The 27,828-nt window shown below is 38.1% G+C and overlaps 1 protein-coding gene across 6 annotated transcripts in view; it reads right to left on the bottom strand.

The window, feature by feature from the left end:
• The window catches only part of ZFC3H1 (zinc finger C3H1-type containing), a 42,146-nt gene extending 17,041 nt beyond the window's left edge, over positions 1-25,105 (bottom strand). For 4 of the 6 annotated variants that reach the window (XM_051611172.1, XM_051611198.1, XM_051611216.1 and 1 more), the window contains exons 1-20: positions 24,508-25,105; positions 20,193-20,612; positions 17,195-17,259; positions 16,738-16,936; positions 16,302-16,525; positions 15,454-15,577; positions 13,739-13,836; positions 12,587-12,790; positions 11,772-11,936; positions 8,460-8,597; positions 7,972-8,090; positions 7,571-7,717; positions 5,592-5,766; positions 5,282-5,413; positions 4,073-4,621; positions 3,875-3,984; positions 2,494-2,625; positions 1,366-1,487; positions 721-822; positions 298-414 (exon numbers count right to left, since the gene is read on the bottom strand). In XM_051611172.1, coding sequence (XP_051467132.1) covers positions 298-414; positions 721-822; positions 1,366-1,487; positions 2,494-2,625; positions 3,875-3,984; positions 4,073-4,621; positions 5,282-5,413; positions 5,592-5,766; positions 7,571-7,717; positions 7,972-8,090; positions 8,460-8,597; positions 11,772-11,936; positions 12,587-12,790; positions 13,739-13,836; positions 15,454-15,577; positions 16,302-16,525; positions 16,738-16,936; positions 17,195-17,259; positions 20,193-20,612; positions 24,508-25,105 — 3,940 coding nt within the window. The remainder of the gene's footprint in view (positions 1-297; positions 415-720; positions 823-1,365; positions 1,488-2,493; positions 2,626-3,874; positions 3,985-4,072; positions 4,622-5,281; positions 5,414-5,591; positions 5,767-7,570; positions 7,718-7,971; positions 8,091-8,459; positions 8,598-11,771; positions 11,937-12,586; positions 12,791-13,738; positions 13,837-15,453; positions 15,578-16,301; positions 16,526-16,737; positions 16,937-17,194; positions 17,260-20,192; positions 20,613-24,507) is intronic. The other 2 variants (XM_051611179.1, XM_051611189.1) reach the window with 2 other exon arrangements.
• Between the last annotated feature and the right edge of the window lie 2,723 nt (positions 25,106-27,828).

Here is a 27,828-nt window from a genome sequence, read left to right as displayed (position 1 = left end):
ATTCTAGGGAAAGAACTCCTTATGCTCCTTTTAAGAACAGTAAGCAGAAATTCCACCTTAAATTCCAGTCACACATTACACTAGATTTTTTCTTTTCCATAAATACAACAAATTCAGGTCAAACAATTTTGCATACATTTTTAGGTAAAGTTCACATGCAGTAAATATGAAATCCAGAGAGCTCTTAAAAGCTTTTTTTTTTTTAAGAACCACTTTAAAAATCAGGTGTTGGGAAGAGGTTGGTAGGTATTTTTCCCCCACTACTGTTTTCTAACAGATGCCACACAGCCAGGTTACCATATTTAATAGGTCCAACGAACTGTTCCTCTTCACTGCTACTACTATCTAACAAAGGTTTTCTCCAGTACTTTGGTCTCCATTTCCTTTTATCTTTCCATGTTGTAAATGGAGGTGCTGTAAACAAGCAAAATAGTAGAAATTTTTATTTTTTCTGTATTCAAGATCAAAATACCTTTACTAAAGATTTTAGAGAAAAAAAAAGAGTGCATTAAGTTTCAACACTACTTATTTAAAAATCTATTGTGCTCAAGTGCACAAATCACTTTTTCAAAACTATTACACTGTTGCCTTAAAACAAACTCTGCTGCCTTTTATTTACCATAAGCAGGTATTATAATACCAAGATAAATAAACTAAGCAACCAAAAAATATTCTTGGTTTACAAAATCAAGGTACTTTTTAATCTACCAAGTTACTTACTGTGACTTTTACTCTCGTTGACATTGCTGGCCAGAAGAACAGCCATTTGATCCACAGACATACGGTCTCTGTTTATACCAAAGAGTTTTTCAACATATTTTTCTGAAATAAGAATATTTGTATCTTAGGGAAAAACAAATTAAAATGGATAGGTAATTTAACAGCAATTTAGCACTACCTATGCTGAATTAATGAACTACACCTACTCCAGGAGGCACAGTAATTTAACACACTAAGACAAAAAAATGAAACACTGAAAAAGTTCTGTTCAGCAACTTCCCTATATGGCAAGAGCATTTTTATAAACTTCAGCCCTACCGAAACAGGCAAGTCCAGTAGTTAGAAAAAGTGAGTCAGAGGAGGGGAAAAAATTCCATGCCCAATACTACATAATCCTCTCAATCTCAGCAATACTTTTTTTTAGTAAAATGTTCCAGAGAACAATTTTATTATTTTTCTTTCTGTACAGACACCAAGGTGACTACCCACTACAAAGGACTGAACTGGGCAAAAGCAGAAACCTATTTTTTCATATAGCTGTATCTTATACATTACTTTACATCAAACTCCTTGCATCCAGAGCTTTTAATGAAAGCCATTCCAGTCAGAAATTAAATAAAAGCAAACAAAAAGGCTCTTAAAAACCTGTGGCAGTGCTGATTTCCTCATCAGTGCTTTTTTCTGAACAACCAATCAGTTCTAAATTGTAAGACAGAATATCCTGAAACAGCTGCTTACGGCTAAGAGTACAATCTTTCATGTGCTGCCTAAAACAAACAAATATGAAATTAATATATTTATCACAGCAACAATTTAATAAGGCTTGTAACTAGAAAGTTGGTTTTAGTACATGCTAGGGTGAGGCATAAAGAAAATGATACTATAACCTGCTTCGAAATTTTTGAATACATCTGGATCTGCTCTAAACTAAAGCCTGCATCAATAACTTAATCCTAGTCTTCATTATTTCACTGTAACCTTACTCTTTAAAATAAAGATCTACACACACTTCATGCTAACACAAAAACACAGCTTTTAGAACTCTCCAGTTTAAACAAGGTAGTTAAAAGAATTAGACATAATTTTGTATTTAAAAGATTAAAACTATGGTTTGATGGTAACAGCTAAAAGTTGATCCAGAAAGCTGCTGGCCATCAAAAACAGCAAGAAAAGAGCTCAAGTCCACACCTATTGTATTTTTCCAGTAGTTAAGTTTTGCAATTGAATTTATTTCAGACCAATTCAAATCCATTTGCTCTTCTACCAACTTTTAAAATACACTGTTTAATATTAACAAACTGTTTTTAGTATAATTTAACACTAAGCAGAGAAATAATTTAGCCAGTATTTATTTTATCAGAAAACTAAAATTCCATTACTGTAATACTATTTTTTTAAAAAAAACATTTGGTATTTGCTCTATTTCAGTTAGCAGCATGATACATCTCTAGTGTATTTAGCATCAACCACTACCTGAGGTTCCATGATGGTCTGAAGTTCACCAAAAGGTGAAATATTCTCTAAACGTCCATACTGCTTTTCTAAATTTACATCTAAAGAGCATCCTTTCTTCATGGCTTAGATGAAAGCTTTTTTCCTGCCAACCAAGTATCTGCAATAGGGTATTAAAAACAACTTTCTTTTCTAGAACTTGTGCACAGGATCATAAATCCAGACCTTTTAAAGAAATTAAGAACATGCCTATTTTGGTCTTTGAGTCAGACATCTAGAAGGGATGTTTAGTCCAAACTAATAAAATTAAGAAGAACTCACCACTGACAGTCATCATCGTTACATGTGCCTGTTAAATCAAACCGGCAGAAACACTGCTTTGGCTCAATCATATTGCTATATGTTACTGAACTGAGGTACAGTTTTTCCTTGGTTCGAAAATATGGACTAAACCTAAAATGAAACAGTGAATTACTGTGACAAAGCTCAAACAGCAAGACATCAGTTCTACTACACAAAACATTTTTTAAAGTAATCACTTGTCCCTGTATTAAATCTCATTACCTCCAAAACCCTACTACTAACCAAAAAGCATCACCGACCTATGAGTTAAGAGCAAGTTGAAAGCCCTAGGAGAGGGAGGGAACAAAACAGTACTTCTCAATCTGATCTACTCTAGCACTCTCTTCTCCTTTAGGTGCAGAACTTCTGTTCATGTAAAAACAGGAAGTGTAGTAATCATCCAGTAGGGAAAGCAAACTGCTGAAATATAATTTTAGTTTAGTTCTAGAAAAAATACACTTATGGTCTAGTCAGTGCAAGATCAACTTCAAGTGGAAGTATAAATAGAACTGTTAAAGATTAACCTGAAAAAAGTGCAAAAAAAATCCACCTCAGATTTCAGAACATGTAAACAAAATCAGGCTGAGTGGAGAAGCCAATGCTTGTTTCAAATCCTCAGCTAACATCTATGTTAATTTTGCGACTTCTTGCTCCTTAAGGAATTGAAGCCATAACATACAAGAAGATAAAATGAATACTCCTTTGATGCATTCTCCACCTTTTGCTGCTTAAGAATATAGAAATAAAAAACCCAAAGAACATTGTAGCGTTCAACTGCTCCAATTTAAAACTCTTAACTTTTAGAAAACAAAAGTCTGATGTGTAGAAATAAAGCTCTCTTCAGTCAAAAGACATACGTGTCAAATTTATACACCTGCAGTTGTCTATTTTAAATCAAAATGGATCACTGTGGTCATGCCTCTTTCCACTGTTGGCTCAATCTCGATGCAGGCAATGTAAATCCTAGGCAAGTTTAAACATGGCATAATTGAAATACTTCTGTAATTTTTTTTTCCTGGATTTTAGATTGCTTCATATTGGATATAAAAATCCTGTTTTCAAATACTTAACTACTTTTTATTTCATTTAGTTATACCACACAACAATCCAGTTGCAAGAAAGAGTATGCAATGCAACGTAAAAGCAGCATACTGCGCAAAAGCTAGTGACCCCCACATCCCAGAAAAACTAACTAAAATAATTAGGTTCCCTAAACTAGAAAAAATGGTTTGTGGATATTCAGGTTTCTAACAGTAACCTGTCTTTCTGTACGTGCCTGAGTATCAAGGAAGACCAGTGAAAAACACTTGAACAAGAACACATATACACAGAAGTCAAAGAGATGCTACAGTCTTCATACCTGTAGGATTTAAATACTAGAAGAGGACTATGATATGGTCGAAATGGAAATGGTTTCACTTCAGTTTGTTTGTTTTGTGATGTAGCAAAATCCATGTCCACTGAAATTTCCTAGGAAACAGATAAAAAGATATACAGCAACTGCAATCAGTGCCACCTAATAAAGGCAACTTCTGTACTTAGTTTTAAAAGCACTTACCTGACCATGCAACAGATCTTCCTTAGGTACTATAAAGGCGGTACTTTTCACTAGCAGCTCTTTCAAGCTGTCAGCTTTAGCATAAAGTTTTTTCAGTTCATCAATATTCAAACCAAGGAACAGCTCAGGCTCCTCTGATGCTTTTTTAGAAAGTTTGTTTTTAGTTTCTTGTTTTGGAGTGTCCATATGTTTAAGATTTGGTTTCGTGAAAGAATTAGATTCTCTGAAAGATCTTCTTCGTTCACGGTTTGAATTAGATAAAACTTCATCATCAAAGTAGTTTTCTTCACTGTCCAAAGACAATTTGTCCTGTGTAAGATCATGAAGTGATGGCTGAGGTAATGTAAACTCAGATTCTTCTTCTGCATGTGGTGCAATATTTGATTGCTCCTTGGTTTGAAGTGCACGGGCCTCTTTCAATTTCTGAATCTTTAGAGCATATTCATACTCCAGTTGCTGTAGTCGTTTTTTCTCTAATGCAATTAATTCTGCTGAATGTTTTTTTGGACTTGATGCAGGGGAGCTCTCCAACTTCAACATTTTGTTTGGCTGAAAAAAAAAAATCCCTTTAATTTTCACATTTGCTGATTTATTGACAAGAGGTAAATGAATCATGGGCAAGATATTTAATTCAGAGTTTATATTTTAAACTCTTGCCAAAAAATTACAAACAGCAGGAAAACCACAAAAGATTTTGCCACAATTCAACTGGCAAGTTTTTCAGTTAAGTATTACCCTACATCATGTACAGGGCTTCAGCAGAAGTTCTGGCCACATTTAGAAGATGAACTATACAACAACCATGCACAGTGGGGGGGGGGGGGAAGGACAAAAAAAGAAAAATTTAGAGAAGTATTTTAGCTTTGTTTTTCTGTATTTTGTTTTTCAAAAGATCAGATCCCCACTTCAGCACCTTTGCTAGATAGTTTTAACAAGATCACTGATGTCTACAGACAGTGAAGTATTTCCTTCCTTTCCAAGCATACAGCTCCTCTTATTCTTTATCTATTAATTCGCCAGCACAGAAACATAGGCTTTGAACAGTTTTCTTTTAAAATGATTTATGCTTGTTCTGGAAAACCAACAGGAAGATTCCTACAGTGCTTTTGAAATGTCTACCTATTTCCACAAAATACCATTTTAAGTTTCCTAATCAAAATTGCTTCTGTTTCTCAAGTACAGCATTGTTTAAGAGCATGCAACACTTACTCCAAGATGATCTTGCTCCAGCTTTCGTTTCCCAATTTCCTTACTTGCTACTGCTTTTGCACGAGCAAGGTCTTCCCCATACTTTAATGCCAGAGCTTTTTTTACTGTAACTCGTTGTTGAACTTTATGAATCTGAAAAAAGAAAAATATTAAATTAAGATGCAAATTTTCAGATATGACCACATAATATATTCAGAAAAGACACGGGAATCAATGATCAATGCAAAGAAAGCCTGCTGTCTCCAAAAGTCAGGCTTCCCGTTTCAAGATTTCCAGCTCTAAGAAACAAATGTTTGATAATTAAAGTTACTTGTTCTTGAAGCTTCTTGAGAAACATCTTATTAGCATTCAAGATCTTCTCTGTTGCTTGTAGCTGTTCAGCCAGTTTGTTAATCTTATTTTCAGCAATCCGAACGTTCTCTCTCTTCTTGGCCTCTTGTTGCAACAAATGTTTCAAGACAGATTCATCCTTCATCAACAGAATTCTAAAAGTAGAAAACAAATGTAGCAATTTTTTTTTTTTCAAAGGAAAGTTTCTCAGAGCTACCACTGCTTCTCTGAAACCCTAGTCATTTAAGAACCCAGCTTTTTCACTTTTCAAACAACATTTTAAGTTTCTCAAGATAGTCTTAACACCCATGAGTCAATAAATACTGGTAGTACATACAGCAGATTTCAGTACCCAAGTTCAGCATGTCAGTATAAAGAAGATGAAAGCATTCTAGTTAGAAGGACAGGTGAAGGTAACCAAGTGGTGTGTATTTCACAGAATCACAGAACTGTCAAGAGTTGGAAGGGACCTCTAGAGATCATCTAGTCCAACTGCTCTGCTAAAGCAGGATTGCCTAGACCACATTACTCAGGACTGCATCCCGGCAGGTCTTGAGTATCTCCAGAGAAGGGGACTCCACAACCTCCCTGAGCAGCCTGTACCAGTGCTTTGTCACCCTGACCATAAAGAAGTTTTCCCTCATGTCCAGATGGAACTTCCCATGTTCTAGCTTGTGCTCTTTGCCCCTTGTCTTGTCAGTGGGAACTACTGAAAAAAGTCTGGCTCCATCCATCTTGTACCCACTCTTTAGATACTTATAAGCATTCCTAAGGTCTCCTCTCAGCCTTCTCTTCTCCAGGCTAAAGAGTCCCAGCTCTCTCAGCCTTTCTTCAAAAGACAGATGTTCCAATCCCCCAATCAGCTTTGTTGCCCTCTGGTGGACTCTCTCTAATAGTTCCCTGTCTCTCTTGAACTGGGGAGCCCAGAACTGAACACAGTATTCCAGATGAGGCCTCACCAGGGCAGAGTAGAGGGGGAGAATTACCTCCCTCGATCTACTGGCCACACTCTTTCTTATGCAACCCAAGATTGCATTGACCTTCTTGGCAGCAAAGGCACATTGCTGGCTCATGGATAATTTACTGTCTACCAGGATCCTTCTCACAACTGTTTTACAGGAGGTCCACCCCTACCTAACCTATACTGGTGTCTGGCATTCTTCCTTCCAAATTTTTCAGATTTTTAAATTTTTAATACTATTTTTAACACTAGCATATCCAAACCATAGATGTTCTCCCTTTGTTACTTAACAGCCCAATTCTTCCTTAGAGCACATACACATATTAGAAGATGGTTCTAAAGCTGTAGTTTTATGGCACAATAGCAGAGTAATAAAATACAAAATGCCATGCACTAAAGGAAGCAAGATAAAGACTTAGATGGCTGTGAAAAAAGGCAAGGCAGAGTAATGTCCTTAAATTTATGTGTGACCAGGAACCAGTTTGTTCACGAGACCACACAGAAATAGTCAAGTGACAAAAGAAGCAGAGAAGGGTGCAAAACATGTTTTCCACAGTAATTTAGATGGGGGAGAAACATGGAAAAGGCACACAGGAAAAGTTTCAAACAGCATACTTATTCTGCAGAAACACTCATTCTTCATTTGTATCAGGCATATACTATTGAAAGATGCTACCCTCAGAACATACCAAGTAGTGAAAAGGACACATTTTTTTCGTATTTTAGAGCTTTTAGGAGGCCCAGATTATATTCTACTCCTAACATAAACAAAGCTGAAAACAGCATGACAAATCACAATTAGATCTTACCACTAAACACCACACTGGCACTACAACGCAATTCCTTTTGTACAGCAAAAGAATTCAAGACTTAATAGTTCAAGACGACTGAAAACCAGTAGGTTGCTATAGTTTAAATCATATGCATTCAAAAAGATTATTTACTATTTTCATCCTGCTAAGCACACAAAGTAAGACTTACGATAGTGAAATATATACCTGTTTTTCTTAAGCTTTGCTTCTGCTTCTGTCACTTGTTTTGTCACTACTGCTATTCTCCCAATTCCATCAACTTCACCATCAGAATTTGCAGGGGATGAATTGTTCCTCAGTGGATCAGACTTAATTAAGCGTTGCTTCTCACGACTAAAACAGATGTTAGAAGCGAAGATGCTCAGTAGCTTCAACATTCATCTCAATGTGTACTGCCAATAGTTTCATAATTTTCAAAAAATTAGCAAAACAAGATTTCAAGTTAAAAGAATTTCCACAACTGAATCAACTACCTGCAGGTAATGGCAAGGTTTTAAAGCTCAAATTTTCCATCCAATTACAAAAATAGACTAGTAAAGGACTACAAAGAACACACATTTTACTTTAACATTAAAACTCAGTTGTACCTGGCAATCTCTTCTTTTAAGAGTCTGTATTCTATCTTCTTATCTTCTGGAAGAGCCTCTGGAGTTCTCATTGGATCATTTTCTTTTTCTGATTTTGGAGGGGCTTTGATTTTTGAGGCCTGTTACAACAAGGTTCAAGTCAATACTAGCTGCACTAGTTCAAAATACAGCTATTAACTAGTACTTTTAAGATGCATTTCAGCACAAACTTAAAGCTGTTCAAGGCTAAGATGATCTTTTAAGCCAGTATTTTTTGCTAGTAATTAAAGATGCATTGAATTTTAACTGAAAAATGAAACTGAAGCATATTACAAGTTCTATCTTCAGGATATCATCTTAACAAAAAAATAATTTTAATTAGCTTGTACAATCCAAATTGCCTCTTTCTGATGTAATCCACTATTTCTTGGCCAAAACCTAAACTTTAAATTTCATGTTCAAAGCAAAACAACCACAAAAAAAACCTATTAAATGCTGAAAGCGTTTACCTCAACATTTCTCCTTGCTTCTTTTATCATAGATTCTAGTCCTCCAAACACACTGTTAGTTGAGTTAGATGGCTCTCCATCAGACTCACTATCATCCGAGTCATTTAATGTAACCACAACAGACTTGTGTTTTGGCAGCTGTGAGAATAAAAAAAAAAAAATTACAGCAAGTAGTAGTTAAGAGACAGATACAACTAAGCACATATTTACTAGAAGTGAAAAGGGAGGTTAATTCATTTTGTTATCACTGCACACCAATTTCATATTTTAAGAAAAAACCTCAGTGTTTATGCATCTCACTATGAGATTGGTAGATACAACATGGAAAGTACACCAACATTTTCAACCTGTTCCCAAGTTACCTGCAACATATTTGCATCTCCATGGCCACAGCATACAGATCTCAAACCTTTGACTCCTATACATCATTATTTCAACTGAAATGAAAACTATCATCTGCCATTTGCAAACATGTTTTTTAAGTAATGAGAGGTAAAAATCACTCAAGTCTGCATTATAAATGCTGTGGCAGACATACCAGAACTCCCTCATCTTTTTGCAACACAGTTGTGATGCCTCTTGTCCCACAGTTATACTTAGGTGACCTTACAGTAAGCTCCTCAGGCAGTTAAAATTGGCAGAACACCAGAAGTACATAAAGAACAAATGAAACAAGATGAATCATTTTTTGCCAACATCATCAACCAAAACAGCTCACTGAAGATCTGATGACTGCAAATTCCAGCACAAAGAAAGATGCAGAAAAAAGCAGACAACTTAGTTAACCTCAAATGCTCTGGAGTTATTGCTTGGAAAGAAGCAACTTAGTTCACATTTCCAGGACTGCTCTTCCTATCTCCCAGTAAGTCTGGACAATTACAGTTACACATTTAACCTTTAGCTTACCCTTCAAAGTTTTAAAGTGTTCTTTAAAGCACACACTCCATAGAAAAACCTTACCTGATATTTGATATTCTCATCCTGGACAGTTCTTAAAATAAGGATTGTATCTACTACTTCTGAATGTACTACAGCATCATTTTTGCATCACCACAGCAGAGACAGGCACAATTCCAACTTATACTGGTGCAAGAACACTGGTGCACTGGTCCTTTCCTCAAATATTCTCTGGCAGTAGCCCCATGGAAACCTCAATTAATCATGCAAAGCAACTCACCCTTCTCATCTTCAAATGCTCAATACACCCCTACCCTATCACTGGCTCTTGGTATTAAAAGACCAAAGCTGCCAAGCTGTTTTTAGCACAGTTGTATAGGGCAGACTGTCTTTAACTGCCTTCCCCACTTTTCTTCTAGGAGAAAAGCTGATAATGGAGACGGTCTAAGTAAGGTTTCTCCAGGTGTTTTTTCCCAGGTGTTATTTTTTCATGTAGTTCAACAAAATGTTTAACAATCAGTAAAGTAACACCAGGCAACAACCATTAGTTCACTTTTTAAGCTCTAGTAAGAAATATAAAATACTACAAAAGGAAAAAAAGCACAAGTGTTCAATACAAATGGTTTCACAAGAGCAATTTATATTGTTTTCACAGAAGACAAAAATACCTTGTGACTTGTCTCCTTTGAAAAGTATTTGGCCATAATTTCTTTATGAGATATCTACCTTATTTTAAATAGTCCATAACCCAAACTACTTGAAAAAATATTAAAAAACGCAAAATGCTTTGTTCCTGTAAGAATTTTTGTAAAAAAACCACTATTCAAGACAGATTCAAATACAAGGTATTAATCTCTCAGCTTTAGCTAAGCCAACCATCATTAGCAACAGGCACCGAACTTCAGTTGCAGGGTTTTTAACATTTACATAATACCTTTCAACAACAGATTATAAGACATGTTATGTTACTAAAACAAGTCACCAGTAATGTGTTCTCCTTCATTTATGTAACAGCTTATGTAGCTGTTTATGTATGTAGCATTTATGTAACAGTTATATAGAAACTATCAGGACAATAGACTATGTGGTAACTTAGGGGTTGTTTTTTTCAGAATAGGTTTAGTATTTAACATGAGAATATAAATAAGTGTGTAATGATTATAGGATATAAGCATGGCCAGATTAATAAACTCTAGTTTATCTAGAATTTGAAGTAGATTGTGAAGATTGGTACAGACAAAAAAAATACATCCACTTAAATCTTAAGCACAATTTTTCTACAGCAAGGAAAGCAGGCCTTAGAATAACCAAAAAATGAATATTCAGATCTCTACTGTCTTGAGCTTTTTCCGTCATGGCACCAGGCGACCAACTGATCATACAGCCTGTATTTACAAGAAGCCTGTTGGCCAGCTACAGTTAGTAGCTAAGTGATTCAATAGCCTGACACTACATATTCCTTCAATTGTAGTTTAAGAAAATTGGTTTATTAGAAACAACGTAGTTTTGTCTGTCAGTGGACAGACTCAGTTATACTATTCGTTAGTGAACCTGCATGGGAAAGAGCTACAACAAACAAAGCTTTCTAAGATGTTTTGTTAAAATAATGACAAACTATCCACTCTATATGGTTCACTGCCATAAGCAGAACAGTAAATTACATGGGCTTCCAGTCTGGCATCACACAGGCAAATATGTTTTTATAATACATTTCCAACAATACAAGGAGACTGCAGACATCACAAACCAAATGCTAGCTGCACATACCTCCCATGACCACTCAAATGACGGTCAAGCTACATAATATGGCTTGAGCTAACGTAACCAAGCCTGAAGAGAATACTCTCTTCTCCAGCTTCCACCCACACTCATAGACATCTGCCACCACTTTTGTGCTAGCCCTGATGCTCACACTGTTCACTAAAAAAACTCAAGTAGAAAAAGTATTTTTTCCCCTCCAAGATTAGTCTTCCAGCCAATTTAGCATGATAGATTAAGCAATAGGACTAATGCTGCAGATCCCAGTTTAAAAGAAAGGAGACACCATTTGGCCAGGATTAGGAGAAAGAGCACTTTTTTTTGGTAACAGTGATTAGACTGGCTCAGCTACCACTGAACAGCACCCTTTAGTCTGTGCTAATTTGGAAAAGAAATTAAGTATATTTACAGTGTCTTTTAGCTCAAATGAGTGCTGGTGTGTTTTGATACATTCTTAAGCTGTCAACTCTTACTTCAGTGTAAAATCCCTTCTAGAAGGGAATCTGGACTATCAAAGCTATTAGCAATTCACATGTTTTATTGAAGCTCCACTGTTCTGTACTGTATTCCTAGAAAACCCCAAGTTTGCTGTTCACTTGCACTGAGGACTACTTTCATTCATAGCCTTATTAATAGAAAGCACCAATATTTCCTTACTGTGATCACTGCTCGCGGAGGTCTTGGTACTCTAACAAACTTTGTATTTTGTACGCGTGGCTGAGACACAGTATTAATACTGACAGCAGTCAGATTGCTTCTTGGCACAGACTGAAAATTATCTGGAACAGGAGGGGAAGGTGGACCACTGTTACTTGAAGCTTCCTAACAAAACAGAAAAAAAATAGGGTCATTAAAACACATACTATACACAGCTACTTTAAAAGATTGTTCCATACATGTCTTCGAATTGTGATTTAGGTAGACTATCCAAATGTATTAAACAAATCATGCAATCCTGCAATAATCAAAAAGGCACACAAGAATATGCCAGTTTTTCAAAGATCAACTGCAAAAAACCTATAGGTCCAATATCTATTTCATTTTTCAGAACAACAACTTTGCTTCTCAGATCTAAAAAAACAAACCAACAAAAACCAAACCAGGTAACCTCCTCTAACTCATTTGCTACCCAGTTGAAACAAAAGTTAAATATCTTTCTTACCAACAGCTGATAAATAATAAACCTTTTCAGCAAAAAATAAAATCCCCATTACTATTTTTCAGTACTTTGGAGTTTTATGATTCCTTCAGAAATAAAAGACAAACTACAATTTACAATTCAAATGGTGTTCCAGGATTACTTTTGTTTCAGTTTCTTCTGGGGGGCAGAGGGTGACAGAAATTCAAGAGAATTTTACTATTTTAAAGTCATCAGAAAGGCAGCATGAAAATAGCCTGTAATCCTCACTTAGCAGTTCACATTTAAATTTTGGTCAAGATTGCCATCTAGAGGTTTACATTCAATGGAATACCTCAGATCTGAAAGCTCGTTTGTTGGCTAGAGACTTAAGTAATTCTTCTCTTAAGAGCATCTCCTCTTCCTCTTCCTCATCAGCAAATGGAGGTTTTGGTGGCTGTTCAGGCTCTTCAGGGGGAAGTGGTGGAAGAGGTGGAGTGGGCTCAAGAGAAATACAAGAAATACCCTCCACATAAAGCTGGCTCAAGGACGGTACAGGCTGAGATAAAAAGGAAAATGGGAGTTAGAAATGTGAAAATTACTACTACTTCATAATTATTTTTAAAAGGATGAGACCTAAATTATTTCATGGTTTAAAACTAAATCAAACTGCAGTGGATTTAGATCACTGTCAATGGCTGCTGCATAACAGTCAAAGAAAGTAATGGAAGTAACAAGGTTACATTGGGATATTGAAGTATTATAGACATACAAAGTAAACATAAATAAGACTTCAGAACCAGGTGTAGTCTAGCCACAGAAATGTGGCTGACCAGATAGGTTCACACAGCTTGAAAAACCAGTCAAACAGTTTTATTAATTTGTCTTCGCTAACAAAATTAGTTTCCATTAATCAAAAATTCAGAAGCCATCACAGCAGGGAATGGCAGCTTTCTACTGCTTTACTAAGAAGATTAACAACCATTCAGTGAAGGAATGTGCTAAGAAAAAAACTACACTAATTTCCAGGTGGACTCTTAAGTGAGAAGACAGGCAACATACAGTAAAAACGCAGTTTGAAAGGAGGACTGCGATGAGCTACATTTTTTGTTGTTATTTTCTCCCCTAGGTACCAAGTCAGAATAATCATATCTACATGTGTGGCCTAGAGGGAAGAGGTAAAATTGCCTTACGCTAACCTAATTCATTACTTTTCTTTATGTGCTTCAGACAATTTTTACTTTGTTACAAAATAGCAGAGCTCTAACAATTAAGAGAAAATCTTAGCTCAATAGGGAGAACTTCCATTAAACAGGAATTCAACCAGTCAAAAATTAGCTGAAATAAAGAGTTTTAAAAGTCTAGCAGATAGTTCAAGGGAATCACCAAATAGATAACTGCATCAAAAACAGAATCTAAATTTAATCCTAACTTTAGCATTAAAAATAAGATACAAAACAAGAATGATCAACATTTTCAAAACCACACTCCTTTCGAGGTTACTTACCGGAATTGGAGGTGGCAGTGGCAAGGAAATTGGTGGTACTGGAGGTGGAAAGTATCCTATTGGACACTCAAAGAAAGGAGGTTGCACTGGAGAAGCAGCTGTAATTAAAAAAAAATCTCGAATGTAAGGAATCTGAAAGGTAATTACTAAACACCAACTTACGCTTATACTTCAACAGATTTAGTGCAGCAGAAGGAAAACGACAAATATTTTTTACTAGGCACCAATTTGAAAGGTAACATCAGAAACAGCACAATGCATGTATTTCTTACCTATTTGTGTACAAAAAGAGTACTTACCTGTCCTTTTTCTATTTTGCATACAAAATACAAGTACAGTCAAACAGTACTACTAATGTAATGATTCAGAATCATTCAGCCCTCATTTAATTTTCAAGAATCTACCTTTTTAAACCAGGTATTTCAACACAGTCTCCTGATCACTGGCTATCAGAAGGACAAATTAGGACAGAAGCACACTAAATGAACAGCTGATATTAAATTCTGACATGTAAGACTAGAGGTTTCTTCAAGAGAAGATTCATGTAACTTTCATGCTCAGAACAGCAGGTGCAGTAACTTAAAGTGTAAGAAAGGCTGATTTAAAAAAAAAGGAAGATGAAAAGCAAGACAATTAAAAAGTCAAATAAAGTAATATGCTTACAGAAGCTCTCTCAACACTCTGCATGCTGAGATGGAACAAGAAAACCTGAATACCTCAAATACACCTCAAACTCAGAGTCAATAAAGTATTTAGGCTGGAAGAGACCTCTGGAAGGCATATGCCCCAGCACAGGTGCTCAAAGCAGAGCTGCTCCCACAGTTAGGCTGCTAAGGACCTTGCCCAGTCGAGTTCCAAGTATATTTCAGAATGAAGATATCACAACACTTCCAGTTAACCTGTTCTACTGTTTGACCATTTTTCCCTTCTATCTAACCAGAACTTACTTTTTTAAAATGCAAGAGTTGCCCCTTGTTCTTCTATTGCACATTGCACAGAAGAGTTTGGCTCTGGCTTCTCTAACTGCACACTAGGTAGTCAAAGACAGCAGCCAAACGCTTCCTTAGCCTTCTCTTCTCAACACAAACTCAGTTCTCCCAGTCTCTTTCCATAAATGAAGTCCCCCACTCCCCAATGAACTCTATGAAAAACAGGCCTAAAACAGCTACCCTTAGTAAAAAATGTCCTTAGCTAAACTCCTAGCACATCACTATCTTTCTTCTACTGTGAAACCGGAAAACTGATGCAGTGTCATCAGTGTTTAACAGCCTCCCTCAACCACCCATTTAGTCACAGTGCTACAACTCAAAGCTGCAGTCCCACCTTTAACACCCACAGCCACCCTGCTGACTCATGTCACCTCATGTCCATTGGAAACCCCAGGCCTTTTTTTTTTTTTTTTACAAAGCTGCTGCCTATACAGTCAACAGCCTGGGGCCCTTGCTTACTATATAGTTGCTTTGGGATGTAAAAGATTAAACTCTCCAATACTGCAATGAGAACAATCTACCCTCAAAGACCTTCTAAATACCACAACAGCAGATCTGGAGAGAAAAAACAGTCACCATTAAAGCAAGAAAGAATTAGCTCACCTTAAAATTTTAGCTCTGTCACATCTCAGAAGAAATACTTTTTGTCTCTAAATGATAGCGCATTTCTTATTTGTTAACTACTTTTACCAATTATCATCTAAGAAAACTGTAAATAAGTCTTACCTCGAGAGTTAGTTTCACTATCTGTATCCATAGCAACTTCATCATAATTATCATATTGATAAATGCCTCCAGCACTCTCTGTAGACTGCTTATCAAAACACCATCTAAAGTCTGTATCTGAAGACTAAACACACAAAAAAATGTCTTTTATTTAGCTGGTCTTAGGTTATTCTTTTAGAGCAAATAAATTGAAAGTAAAGACCCTTATAATTTTGTCTTCCAATTGCTTCACAAATACAATTTACTTAAGCTTGTACAAAAAGAGCAAACTGAATATTACCTTTTCATCAGATCCACTACAGATAGTGACTCAACAAATTAACAAGCAGTTTTAAAACTGAATCTCTTTGGGGGATCGTGTGGGGGTGTCATAATACACAGAAGCCATTTTTAAATACCTATTAGACCATTATGTGGTATCTGGTAAATTGCCATGGTTATGTATTTCTGAAATGCCAAAAGATAATAAAATTCTTTATTATTTCTGTTAACCTGTCACGGCAATTACTAAGATTACTTGAACTACCCTTGTTAAGAGACCACAAAAAACTGCCCAAGGATCATCTTCACTATGACAGAGGTTGGGTGTTTAGGTGAAACATGTTCTAATCATTCTAAGACTGATGCCTTCAGATAGAATCCTTTTCTTGTCTCAGAAGGAGCCACAATACCACACTGAAACCTGCCCAGAGACTGTACACCAATAAATCAGATTGTTTAAAGAATGCCTAACACTATATGAATGCCAATCAATGTTTAGTAAACACGGAAAATACACACAACAGGAGCAAGAGAGAACTCACGAATCCTAAATAGAACACCTGAATACCATATAACATATTTGTTACCCTGCTTCTTGATCTCCTTTTTCCTCCAACTAGCTTCATAAATCGATTGTACTGCTCTTCTTGATTTGAGAGGTCCCTAATTTTTCTGATTTCTTCTTCTCTTTTTCTTCTCTCCTCTTCTTCCTCTTGTTTCCTCTGGTCTTCCTCTTTCTGACGCCTGTCTTGCTCCTTTTGCTGCTGCATCTTCTTCGATGTCTTTGTCTGTTTCCTCAAAACTTGCTTGGCTTTAAAAAAAAAGATACATTATTAACTCCACCTTACCTAATTGGTTGCCCCTAATCCTAGATTCTTCAAGAGTTCCGAGTAGCTGTACAAGGTTTTAGAAGGATTAAAGGCTCACTGCCCAATGTTTCACATAACATACTATCTTTTCAGGGCTTTTTTATTTCAGAGGTCATGCCATTGATAGTCATTTCAGTAACATTAAACTTATTACCTGTAGCACTACTTTTTTTTGTTGAATGTGCTTTTGTACTGGCTTTGACTTTCTGTGTTACACTTTTCGTTTTTGTCAATTTTTCCTTGCTTTCCTTCATCACCTGTTGCTCTTTTTGCTGCCATTTTTTACTAGCAGACTGAAGTGCAAGAAGCCTAAGTTGCAATTCAGACATCTCCTCCTCATCATCAAGCAGCTTCTTGAGAAGAAAAGAGAAGAAAGGATAAGACAAAAAGTCAAGAAACATCACTTAATTTATTTTTTTTTTTCAGTCTTCTAAAGTCTGTCCCAAGATTTTTACTATGAGTAAGCTTAAAAATCCTGCTGTACTGTTAAGTATTATTCCTTAAGAAGGGACTGTTTCTACTAATGAAACATGCTTGGACTGGAATTTGGAAAAAGCCACCAGAGTATGACAATGCAATTATACCTTATCTACAGAAGAGTACTTTCTTACCTTTTCAGATGTAACATCTGAGCTGCTAAGCTTTCGCACTGATGTTTGCTCTTTGTCTTCTGTACCTTTCAAAAGAAAACACCGTATTTTTGAGCTAGTTGTTACTCATAAGACAGAGCTACATTAGAATGATGAGCTGAATTTAATCGACACATTTTATCAATATCACTGGTACATAGCATAAAACAGAATAGCAGTTGTATGTGTAAGATCACATAACAAACTTTAATGTAAACTTGGCATATCTGATGAAATCCACATCACTATGATGTCAAGAAGCCTAAGGCAAGCTTTGTCATTTTTTAATAATTCTCTGTCTTAAAGCTGCTACATACGTCCCCAGAGAAATGAAAAGAATGAGAATGAAAAAAAAAAGCAAACATAACCACGATTTTGAGACACATGGAAAAGACAACTTCTTGCCATCTGTTTTATGCTACCATCTCATTTCAGCTGCTGTCCTGAGCATCTCAGATTTCATAGCAGCTATTTTAAGTAACTGGTCAGTCTTCTGCAGAATTAAATATAAAGCCCCAAAGCTGCAGCAACGCACTTGCTCCCTTTCACATCAAATGAGAATAGAGTCATCCTACAGAAATGAATAGTAATCAGTAATGCTCTCCTGCTGAACATTAAAACATTGACACTTTGATTTACTAAACTGCCCAAAATCCATTTGATTACTAGTATGGATACATATATACACTAACATTTTACATTTTATATAATATACCTAATGTATGTTATACTATTATGTATTTTTATTATACCTAATAGCTTAGCAAAGTTATAATTGTAAAATGTAAATATAACCACACATATATAAGCATATCTGAACCAGAGGAACAAAACAAACATTTAGAGAGAAGCTTGGATATCTTTTCCTGTTGGCCTTTCTTCAAATAGAGATTTCTTCCAACAATTCAAATTGACAGAAAGTAAGTTTGCACACGATACAGTTTTTATGCTCTTCCTAGCATTTTACAAAAAGTCACATTCAGAAAGGTGCTATTTAAAATATACCAAACTTTATACCTAAAGAAAAAATGGTATGGAACAAACGCTGAAGGTCTTCCTGCTTGTACATGCATGCGTTTTTTAAAAGCACATACAATAGGAAGCAAAATAATACCTCTCTACATCTATATGTATTCTAAAAGAAAATTAAAAAAATTAAGACACTAAGCCAAGATCGAAACCATTCAGTCGAGATACACACAGGGAGACTGAGATGGTACAGCAGTTTCTATGATGCAGACATATGCAGGGACATATTACACAAACCAAAATGCTCTTCCAAACCAGAAGGGGACAACACAGGCAGAACAGACTAATGGGTAAGAAGGGAAGTAAAGCAGGGAATACTGTAAAGCTTCTGTCAAATCAGGTGAACCACAGAAAATTATTTCTAGAAATAGATGCAAACTTTTAGCACAAGTTCTTCAACTTTCACAGGTCTGGAGAAACATCCAGTAGACCATTTAAAAATAAAAACGTCACATTTTGTTAATTTCCTAATATATGAATAATCAAGTAGTACACGTTCACTTGATACACATGAAGCTGCAGTAACTAAAGTTGGCTGGGTTTTTCTACTTTGGAAGTCTGTATTACATTGTCATAAGCAGTCATTCATACATAATGTCTACTTTCAGATCATTTTCATTTTCAAATCATCATACATTTGAGTGGTATGCCAAAATGCTCAAAGATGCATGTGCAAAGACACTAATCTTAATATGCACACTATATATATTTTTTCACTATCATATGAACTTTATTTTCAACTTCATTGCTTCTAAATTTCAAAGTTGGACCTTTTATTGAGATTGTTCTTCTTTTTAGATCTGTCTTTTACTCCTGCCTTGCCATGTTCTCTCCCTGCAGACTACTGTTTTCTTATATGCTCAGGACCTGTTCTTCTTCCTTGTAACTCCCATTAAACACTACCTCTTAAAGAATACCATAAACGGTAAAGGCATGGGGGAGAAATACCTAAAGTGAGCTGGTTTGACTACTATTGGTTTCCTCTTCCATTTTATTTACAGGCTTTGTCTTCCAAATTCTCACTCTGAAGTTGCATATAAATCATTCTGACTTTCAGTGTTCTAGTCCTACCTTTTTTCGTACTCCTACTAATTACTCACCTGTGTTCTTAACCCATCTATTTACTACTTTACCTCTTCCCACTCAAATTGATAGTTCACACACATTGACAAATTAGCTAAACACTTATGAGAACTAGATGAAGCCTCAGAATAGGAAGTTTAAATTAATTGGCTTTTTTTTGCTGCAAACTTAAAAAGTAAGCTCAAGGACTTTACCACAGGTCAGCTGGACCCGGTAACTTGTTTCTCACTAACCTCTTTGGTTTTGGTTTGCATGCTCTTTGGCCTGCATTCCAGAACTACCTGGACAAGATACTCATTTTACCTTTCAACTACATTTCTTCCACAAGTGCTTTCTATTTCTGGTCCGTGATTTCTTCACTATTCATTAATATCAATTACGACCAAAGTAATTCTGGTGAAAATATCTCATCTTGACTTGCTACACTGAAAAGAACATCTAACAGAGATGAAATGGAGAAAAAGATGCCTCTAAATGCTATATTTTCAGCTATAAAACACCGACATTTTGGTTCTGCAAAAACGAAAAAAAGAAAAACAGAAGGAAAACTATAAGTGAAAGCAAATTACTTCTGCTGTGAACAGAAATTGAAACCTTCAAGTCTTGTCCTCTTCCCTTCTGCTAATCAGGCAGTCTTAAAATAAACAAGCTGAAAAAAATCAAAACCACCACAAAACCAAAAACATGCTTCCAAGCAATTCCCTGAATTACATAAAACACAAATTAACTACATCACTCCTAGAATTTAAAAATTTAGCATTTTAATTAAATTAGTATTTTAACTGAAGTAAAAATTTCCCCAACATCTAATAAAATATGGTAATGCCAAGCAAAAAGAACTTTACAAGCTAAAATAACAAGTATTTACCTTGGCTGGATTCTGTGACTTCAGATTTTTGTGATAACTGCTTCGTGCCTTCTTTACCTTTTTTTAATCTGCTTCTCTCAGCTGGAGTAGGCAGTTTTTGTCTGAGAGGTTTCAGTTCAAATGCCTGAAAGCCTATAACCGGATTTTTCTCCTCAGGAGATACTTCTTTAATAGCATCCGTTGTAATACTGTCATTTTCTACAGTTGCTTGGTCCTCAGTGTCCACTGTTTTATCATTATCTTGTTGTTCATGTTCTTCCCTGTTGCTCAAAGCCAGTCTTTCATCTTTATTAATGTATTCAAGCTCTAATTGTATCTGTTTATACTTCAAGAGCAGATCCTCAAAACTTTCTTCCACCGAGTTTTCGTTCTTAGAAGAGTAGTTCTGCTTCCTGGATGGGGACCTTCCAAAGGTTTTGGCTGAGTCACTGGTCAAGAAAACTAGGACAAGAACATGTATGACCTTAAAGCAGTGGTGATATTACCACTGAAGACTGAACTATGACAAGCAGAACTTAAAATCATTCTCGTATTTTATTTTACCTTAAGGCTAACTTGTAAACTATCCCTTATAAAATGAGCCACATGCAAAAGATATACCTATTATTATTTATTGACAGCTTAAACAAACATTTTATCTAAACAATAATTTAAAATATCCTACTTAAAACAAAAATTTCATTAATTGCTGAGAAGCCCTGTCTCATTCACACCACCCTCCCAAAAACAATAGCTGTAATACTGAGAAGGTTCCCTATCATACTCTTTATGTTCCTAACTCAAGTATTGACTCCCCATCTGACATTCTGAAAAAAACAGATTAAATTCTTTCTCACTCCTCCTTTCAAAAAAGGTGAAGTTTAACCACAGCACAATTACACATTGCAGAAACTGTAGATCAAAAAAATGAGAAAAATTGACCACTGAAGTGAATAAAAAAAGTGGCTAAAGACTTGCATTTAAAACATTCAGGAAATGCTGAAAGAGGATTGCAAATTACCAATTGCTTGGCAAAGTGCATCTATGCACGCCCAAGGGATAGATTTTCTAGACAACATTCTGTCCAAGGCAGGCAATGGAAATATGCTTAGGGAACTGTATCCACAATGAAAGTTCTCACTACTATAGTTCACTTTAACCTGCACTTTGTCTTACCTTAACCTGACACTTGAAAAGCTAAACTATCCTGTAAAATAATCATGCTCCAGGGAAAATCTTTTAGGACACCACGTCAGGTTTGACTCATTCAACTTCCAGAATCAACCCCACTGTGATAATAGTTGACTCACACCAAGTTATGTGAAATGCTTCTTCATCAATGTTATCTCTTAAAACAATAAATGAAGTAAAACCAAAAGCTAAAACAGGTGTCCTCTGAATGTAGACATATTGAATCCTGAGAAAGATAGCTTTATATTGGTCTTCTGCTCACAACATGCATTAAAAACTTGGATGTTTTGCTATGTTAACTTCTAACATAAGTAAGAAGAATCTTGGTAGTCATGCCAGAAAAACAACTTCTGTAATATCAAGGAATGTTTTAATATACAACACTTACTTAAGCTTCAGCACAAAAAGGAGAAACTAGCAAAGACCAACTATTAAAAGCCAGAAGGTAATCAAACAACCTATAAATATGCTGAAAATACTAAGAGGTGTGTGCAGTATAGCAACAAATTATACAGCAAGTATATTTGCCAAATTAATTTCCAACACATTTCTACTTCCAAAAAGGCAACTCCATTAGTGATTTTGTGAGTCACAGGGAAGTTTGATGCTACTTATGTGATTAAACATAATTTATAAAACAAGCAGCTAGTATTTAATGTTGAAATATTGCGATAGCTTCTGAAGTTATCTGGAGTTGTGCAAGAAGACAAAACTTTTAGATGTTTTCTGTGCTTAGGATAATAAAATTGCTAGAACTCCCACAATGGCATAAAGCAGAAATTCTGTGTTTCACATATGTAGAAATCTTTTTACATGTGGCTCTACGCACAGACTGAAAAACTATATGGAGTGCTATGAAAGGCAGACAGGCACATATACATTCAAAAGTATTATTTCATCAACTCAAGAGAAACTTCATTATACAACAAAGGAATTTAAAAAAAAAAGTCCAATTAAAGAAACTGTGGGTTAGAAGTGCAAAAAAATGTATGCTGTGAAAAGTTCAAATTCAATGGAAGCAGAAAGTCACATTTTGGTTCCATATTTCAGACTCAAAATTGCACAATTCCCTATGCAAGAATTGCTGAGGAACGACTACCCAAAAGCTTTGTGTTGAAGTTGCTAGGAACTAAAAGAGAAAAGCCCATTAAAAGCTAATATCCAAAGAAAAGTAACAAGAATTCTTGAAGTGCTCCTCTGGTTCACTTGCTCCATTTATACATGTACTTCTATAAAGCACTATTTCCAAAGAATTTTTAAATAAGCCATCTCTCTCTCAGCACTTAAACATTTTGCCTTCTGGGGGAATTACAAATACCACTCCAGGCCAGAACTTGTACCAGTTGATGTGAAGGTCTCATATGAAGTCACATTTCAATGAACTATGCCCCCTACTCCATTAACATTAGCAACATGGAGGTACCTCAGTATTTAGGAATCCTGTCATATTGACTCCTTCAGGCAGCAAGGATATGAAAAACACAGAAAAGAACTTACACTGAGAGAAAATCATGGGCCTTCCTTAACTGCACGATCCATAAAAAACCGAATGTCACTTATAAATAAGCAATAGTATTAGAGCCTTCTCTACCATGTTTAAACAGAAAAGTGCATCCTAGGTATCAGGGGAAAAAAGAAAAATCTTCCTCATTTTCTGCTCTTAGTTCAAAAATAGGATTCTCAGCTTCCAAATGCTCTTTTAATTAAAAGCAAGAAGGCTGTATCAGTATTAACAAGCATTGTAAGGTCTGCTTAGGATTATATGTTTGCCCTCCAAATTATTTATTACATAGGATAATTTTCTGGTACTCAGAGCAACACTGCAAATTAAGAGACTTAAAATGTACTTTCAGCACTAGAACTGTCTTACTACATGACCTCAGGCAAATCACATCTTCACTTACTGCCTCGAGATAAGATCCTCCAACGAAGAGTTCTTACTGAAATTTCAACAATCCTGTAACCTTACCAGATGAGATTAAATAAAAGCATCTTTATCACTAGTTTACATGTTCCACATTTTAAAAAAATTACATGGATAAATAATCTTGTATCTCAAGTAACACAAGGATCCAGTGAGTAGCTTATGGGTTGTCACAAGTGAGAAAAATTCCTGTTCCTGGAATCAAGCAGCAGAGTCAAGCAAACAACACACATCCTTTGACTACTGGTACAACGGACAATAAAAAACTAAGATTTAGGAAAACAGATTTTAACCACTAGTTCTCTAGCTCAGTGGTTTTTACACTTGTCTATATTTTCAGTTAAGCAACAATGCAGTTACATCAAGTTTTAGTATCAGGCTGCCCATAAATGACACTTGGCATCAGTTCTTTTTAAATAGCAAACCTGGAAAAAGAGAGCAGCTTTTTCCATAACTCTGGCAGTTCCTACTCCTAAAGGAAAGAATTTCTTAAACTGTTAAAAGCCACCTAACTAACTCTAAGAGCAATCAGTGGAGAATATCCCCCAAAGAATGCAGAGTATGGCTTTATAGAGAACTAGAGCTTTTCCAAGTTACCCAAACTCCAACATAAACCACACTATGTGCATTCTGAAGTCCCCGTTCAACTTCGATTTAAAGTTAGCTTGAGCTACTGTGTAACAGCCTCCGAAGGGCTGGAAGCAAAGACTTAAAAACCAGTGGATCCTTCATTGCCCAACAAGGGAAATTAACAAGCTTAGGGTTTTAGCTTTACAACTGTGACACTTTAATTATATACATTAAAACTGCCGCACGAAAGACTGACCCCGCTTCACAATACTCGCACTTCGGGCTAGAAAAGCAGCTACCTGGGATTCAATCGGCTAAGGCTTTGTTTCAAGCCTACACTTTCTTTTTTCCTACACGGGACTGGTCGGCTAGGTTGCAAGCCAGGTCACGGCAGTAAGCCGGATTCCCAGGAGCCTGTCCTGGAGAAGCAGGGCCGGCTGCCCCAGCCAGCCCCTGGGACTGGAGGGCGGGCCTCGCTCCGTAACCCCTACAGCAATCCTAGAGCCTCGCTCCGGAACCCCTACGGCAATCCTAGAGCCAAAACAGGAGGAAAAAGCGTCGCTTCCCAGGGCTTGGCAGCTCTAGCACACCCAGGCCCACCCCGGCCGAGCGGCCTCCCCGCCTTTGCTCCCTCTCACGTCTCAAGGATACATTTTCGAGGCGAGGGCTCCCTCCAGCCCTGGCTGCTACCGAATCCGGAACCGCCTCCCCCTCCGGGCGGCCTTCCCGGAGGGTTACCTCCCCGATCGCCGCCGCCTCGGCTCCTACCCCAGCGCCCTCCTCCCCTGTAGGGCCGGCCTCGGAAGCGGTACCGGTCCAGGGCATTGTGGCTGCGCTCCCAGAAAGAGAGCCGGGGGCCCGTCTCGGAGTGCGAGCCCGACGATATCCGCGGCGCCGGCATGGGCGGCGGATGGGAGCGGAACGAGTCCTTGGGCCGATACCCGCCGTGGCCGTGCGGGTGCCCCATCTCCGGCGGGGGCTGGTGCCGCGAGCGGGGGAAGCGCCGGCCGGAGGAGGAGAGGGAGATGCCCTCGCGGAGGCCGGGAGGCGGCCTGCGCCTCGAGTAGGGCCTGCTGCTGACGAGGCCACCGCCGGGCTCGGAGCCACCGCCGCCGCCACTGGGCCCGAAGACGCTGCTGTCGTCGTCGCTGATTTCACCGTCTTCCAGCTCCCCTTCTTCCTTCGGGGAGAGCCCGCTAGGATCCAGCGCCGCCTCCGCAGGCGCGGCCGCCGCCTCCGCGGCCGCCATGGGGCCCAGGCCAACGGTCTCGCCGAGGCACAGCAGGGCCCGCCCCGGCCGCTCCGCCGCTTTCGTTTCCTGCGCAAGCGGCCGCCGCCCGCCCTGCCCCGCCCCGTCCCGCCCCGGCTGCCGCGAGGCCGCGCCCCGTCCTGGCTCAGCGGGAGGGGAAGACGTGAGTGACGCCTGGGAAAAAAGGAGGGAGAGGGGACTCCTGGGGGCGGGTTCTCCTGGGTAGTGTAGTTCTCTGCTCCAGGCCGTGCGAGGCTGAGGGCGGGGAAGGCGGCTGGGCCTATGGGGAGGCTGCTCCGGGCGGCGGATACCAATGGGGGCCGAGCCGCCATGTTGGTAAAGGAGGCGAAAGGGAAGGCCGCCATCTTGTTGAGGCGAAGCGAGTGTGGGGAGCTGGGGAGTTGTGCAGGGGTGCTGACCAGCCCTCTGCTGCTTTCTGCCGCAGCAGTGTCGATGGCAACTTCCTTAGCACCGTCCGGGCCATTGTCAACCGCGGCCCTTCTGGGGCACAGGTCCACCTGGACATCATGTGGGTGCCTGTTCCCCTGCGCCACACATCATTTCTCTTTTGGTGGGGCCCGTTCCCTGTCTGCCTCCAAACGGTGCAGAGACTTGTAAAGAAGGAAAAGCAGCCACTGTCCTGGCAGTGCAGGAGGCATCATTAACCTGCCAGCTCCCTCTCGGTAGATAAACTGCAGTTAATTTTTTTAAAATGTTTCTGGGAGGTGCTCGCAACTTATAGTTGCTTTGAATTCCAGATTAGCCTTAATATGTGATAAGAGTGAAAAGTGAGCATTGGAGAGGGTAAAGCAATTCCATGAACTCCATAACAGGGTTGAGAGGTAGGACTATGCAAACTGCGTGAAGTTCAACAAGGCTAAGTGCAAGGTCCTGCGTATGTGTAGGAGTAATCCCAAACACAAATACAGGAGAGACAGGACTGAGAACAGCCCTGAGGTGAAGGACCTGGGAGTGCTGGTTGAAGAGAAGCTCAGCATGAGCCAGCATGTGCGCTTGCAGCCCAGAAAGCCAACTGTATCCTGGGCTGCATCAGAAGAAGTGTGGCAAGCAGGTCAAGGGAGGTGATTCTACCCTGCAATTCCACTCTTATGAGACCCCATCTGGAGTATTGTGTCCAGTTCAGGGGCTTGCAACATAAGAAGGACATGCAGCTCCTGGAAAGAGTCCAGAGAAGGGCCACAAAGATGATCAGATGGCTGGAGCACCTCTCCTATGAAGACAGGCTAAGAGAGTTGTGACTGTTCAGCCTGGAGAAGAGAAGGCTCTGGGGAGACTTTATACTGACCTTCCAGTACCTGAAGGGGCCTACAGGAAAGCTGGCGTGGGAATTTTTTCCAAGGTCATGTGGTGATAGGACAAGGGGGAATGATTTCAGTCTGAAAGAGGTTAAATTTAGATTAGATTTTGGGAAGACATGCTTTCCTGTGAGCGTGGTGAGACTCTGGAACAGGTTGCCCAGGGAAGCTGCGGGTGCCCCCTCCCTGGAAGTGTTTGAATCCAGGCTGGATGGGGCTTTGAGCAACCTGGTCTAGTGGAAGGTGTCCTGGCTCATGGCAGAGGGGTTGGAACTAGGCTATCTTTAAGGTCCTTTCCAACCTCAACCATCCAATGATTCTATGACTTGTTTTAGTTTCACTTACCTAAGTTTGAATACTCCAGTGCTACCTCATTCTCTGTTTCAGGGACTCAGCTTCCTACAAGGATGTCATCAGGCAAGCAGTGATGGCTTTCTTGGCTATAAGGAGAAACCTTATTTTAAGTAAAGCCTTTCACCCTAAGTCAAATTTGTGTCTCCTGAAAAGCTCATAAAACTTGACTTTTAAAATCTAGAGCTCAGTCACTGAGAATTTCTTCACAATGATCATGTTAAATGCCTTTGCTGACTTGCCATTGTTCTAGAACTTTGAGAAAGACTACTGCCTTTTTTGTGCTTTTCCTGAGGACAAGTTATTAAGGTGGTTTTTTTTCAGTGAATAAAGCACAAGTACAAAAAATAAAATTCAGTATAATGTTATTATTTATTTTTATTATTTGCCTTTTTCTCTAGGTTTTCTTTAGATCCAACAAGAGTAGGAGAATGGATAATGCATATGCTTTGTAAAGTCAAAAATGTGGTGCCAAACTAACTTAGTTTTATTCACTCAAAACACTTTGCCTCCTCTTTTATTGACATAACCGGACAAACTAAATGACTTAACATAGTTACTGTCTCATTGACTTGATGTCATACAGAACTCAGGGTAGAGTAATTGAATGTCCTAAATGTCTCTAATTTCCTCTGTTTAAAACAGCATGGTTTCTATTAGAGTATTTTCAAGGAGGAATGAAGCAAGTTAAAAGTTCGCCTTTTTTGTATTTATGTGTTTTATCATACTACAGTATGATAGACTTATTTTTATCAGTTCTAGAGATACTATCTCTAGAAACTATTTTACATCTGCCACAGTACTAAAAACATCTGCAAATATGACACAGAGCCTATGGAAAACTTTCCAAGTAGCAGCTGGCTGTCAGGCATGTTTCTTAAATGGTGCTGGGTGCTTATGTCTGTGTCTGAAATACCATCTGCTGTAGTTACAATGAAGTTTCAGTATCACTAGATCTAAGCTGCAGACATTTCCCTCCCAGCAGACGTTTGCTTACTTGAGCATCCTAGAGCTCTGCATATACCCAATTCCAGCTTCCTGTGTACAGTTACCTTT

Source organism: Apus apus, chromosome 1 (assembly GCF_020740795.1).
Source record: "Apus apus isolate bApuApu2 chromosome 1, bApuApu2.pri.cur, whole genome shotgun sequence".
Lineage (NCBI taxonomy): Eukaryota > Metazoa > Chordata > Aves > Apodiformes > Apodidae > Apus > Apus apus.
This window is presented reverse-complemented; position numbering and strand designations above follow the sequence as displayed.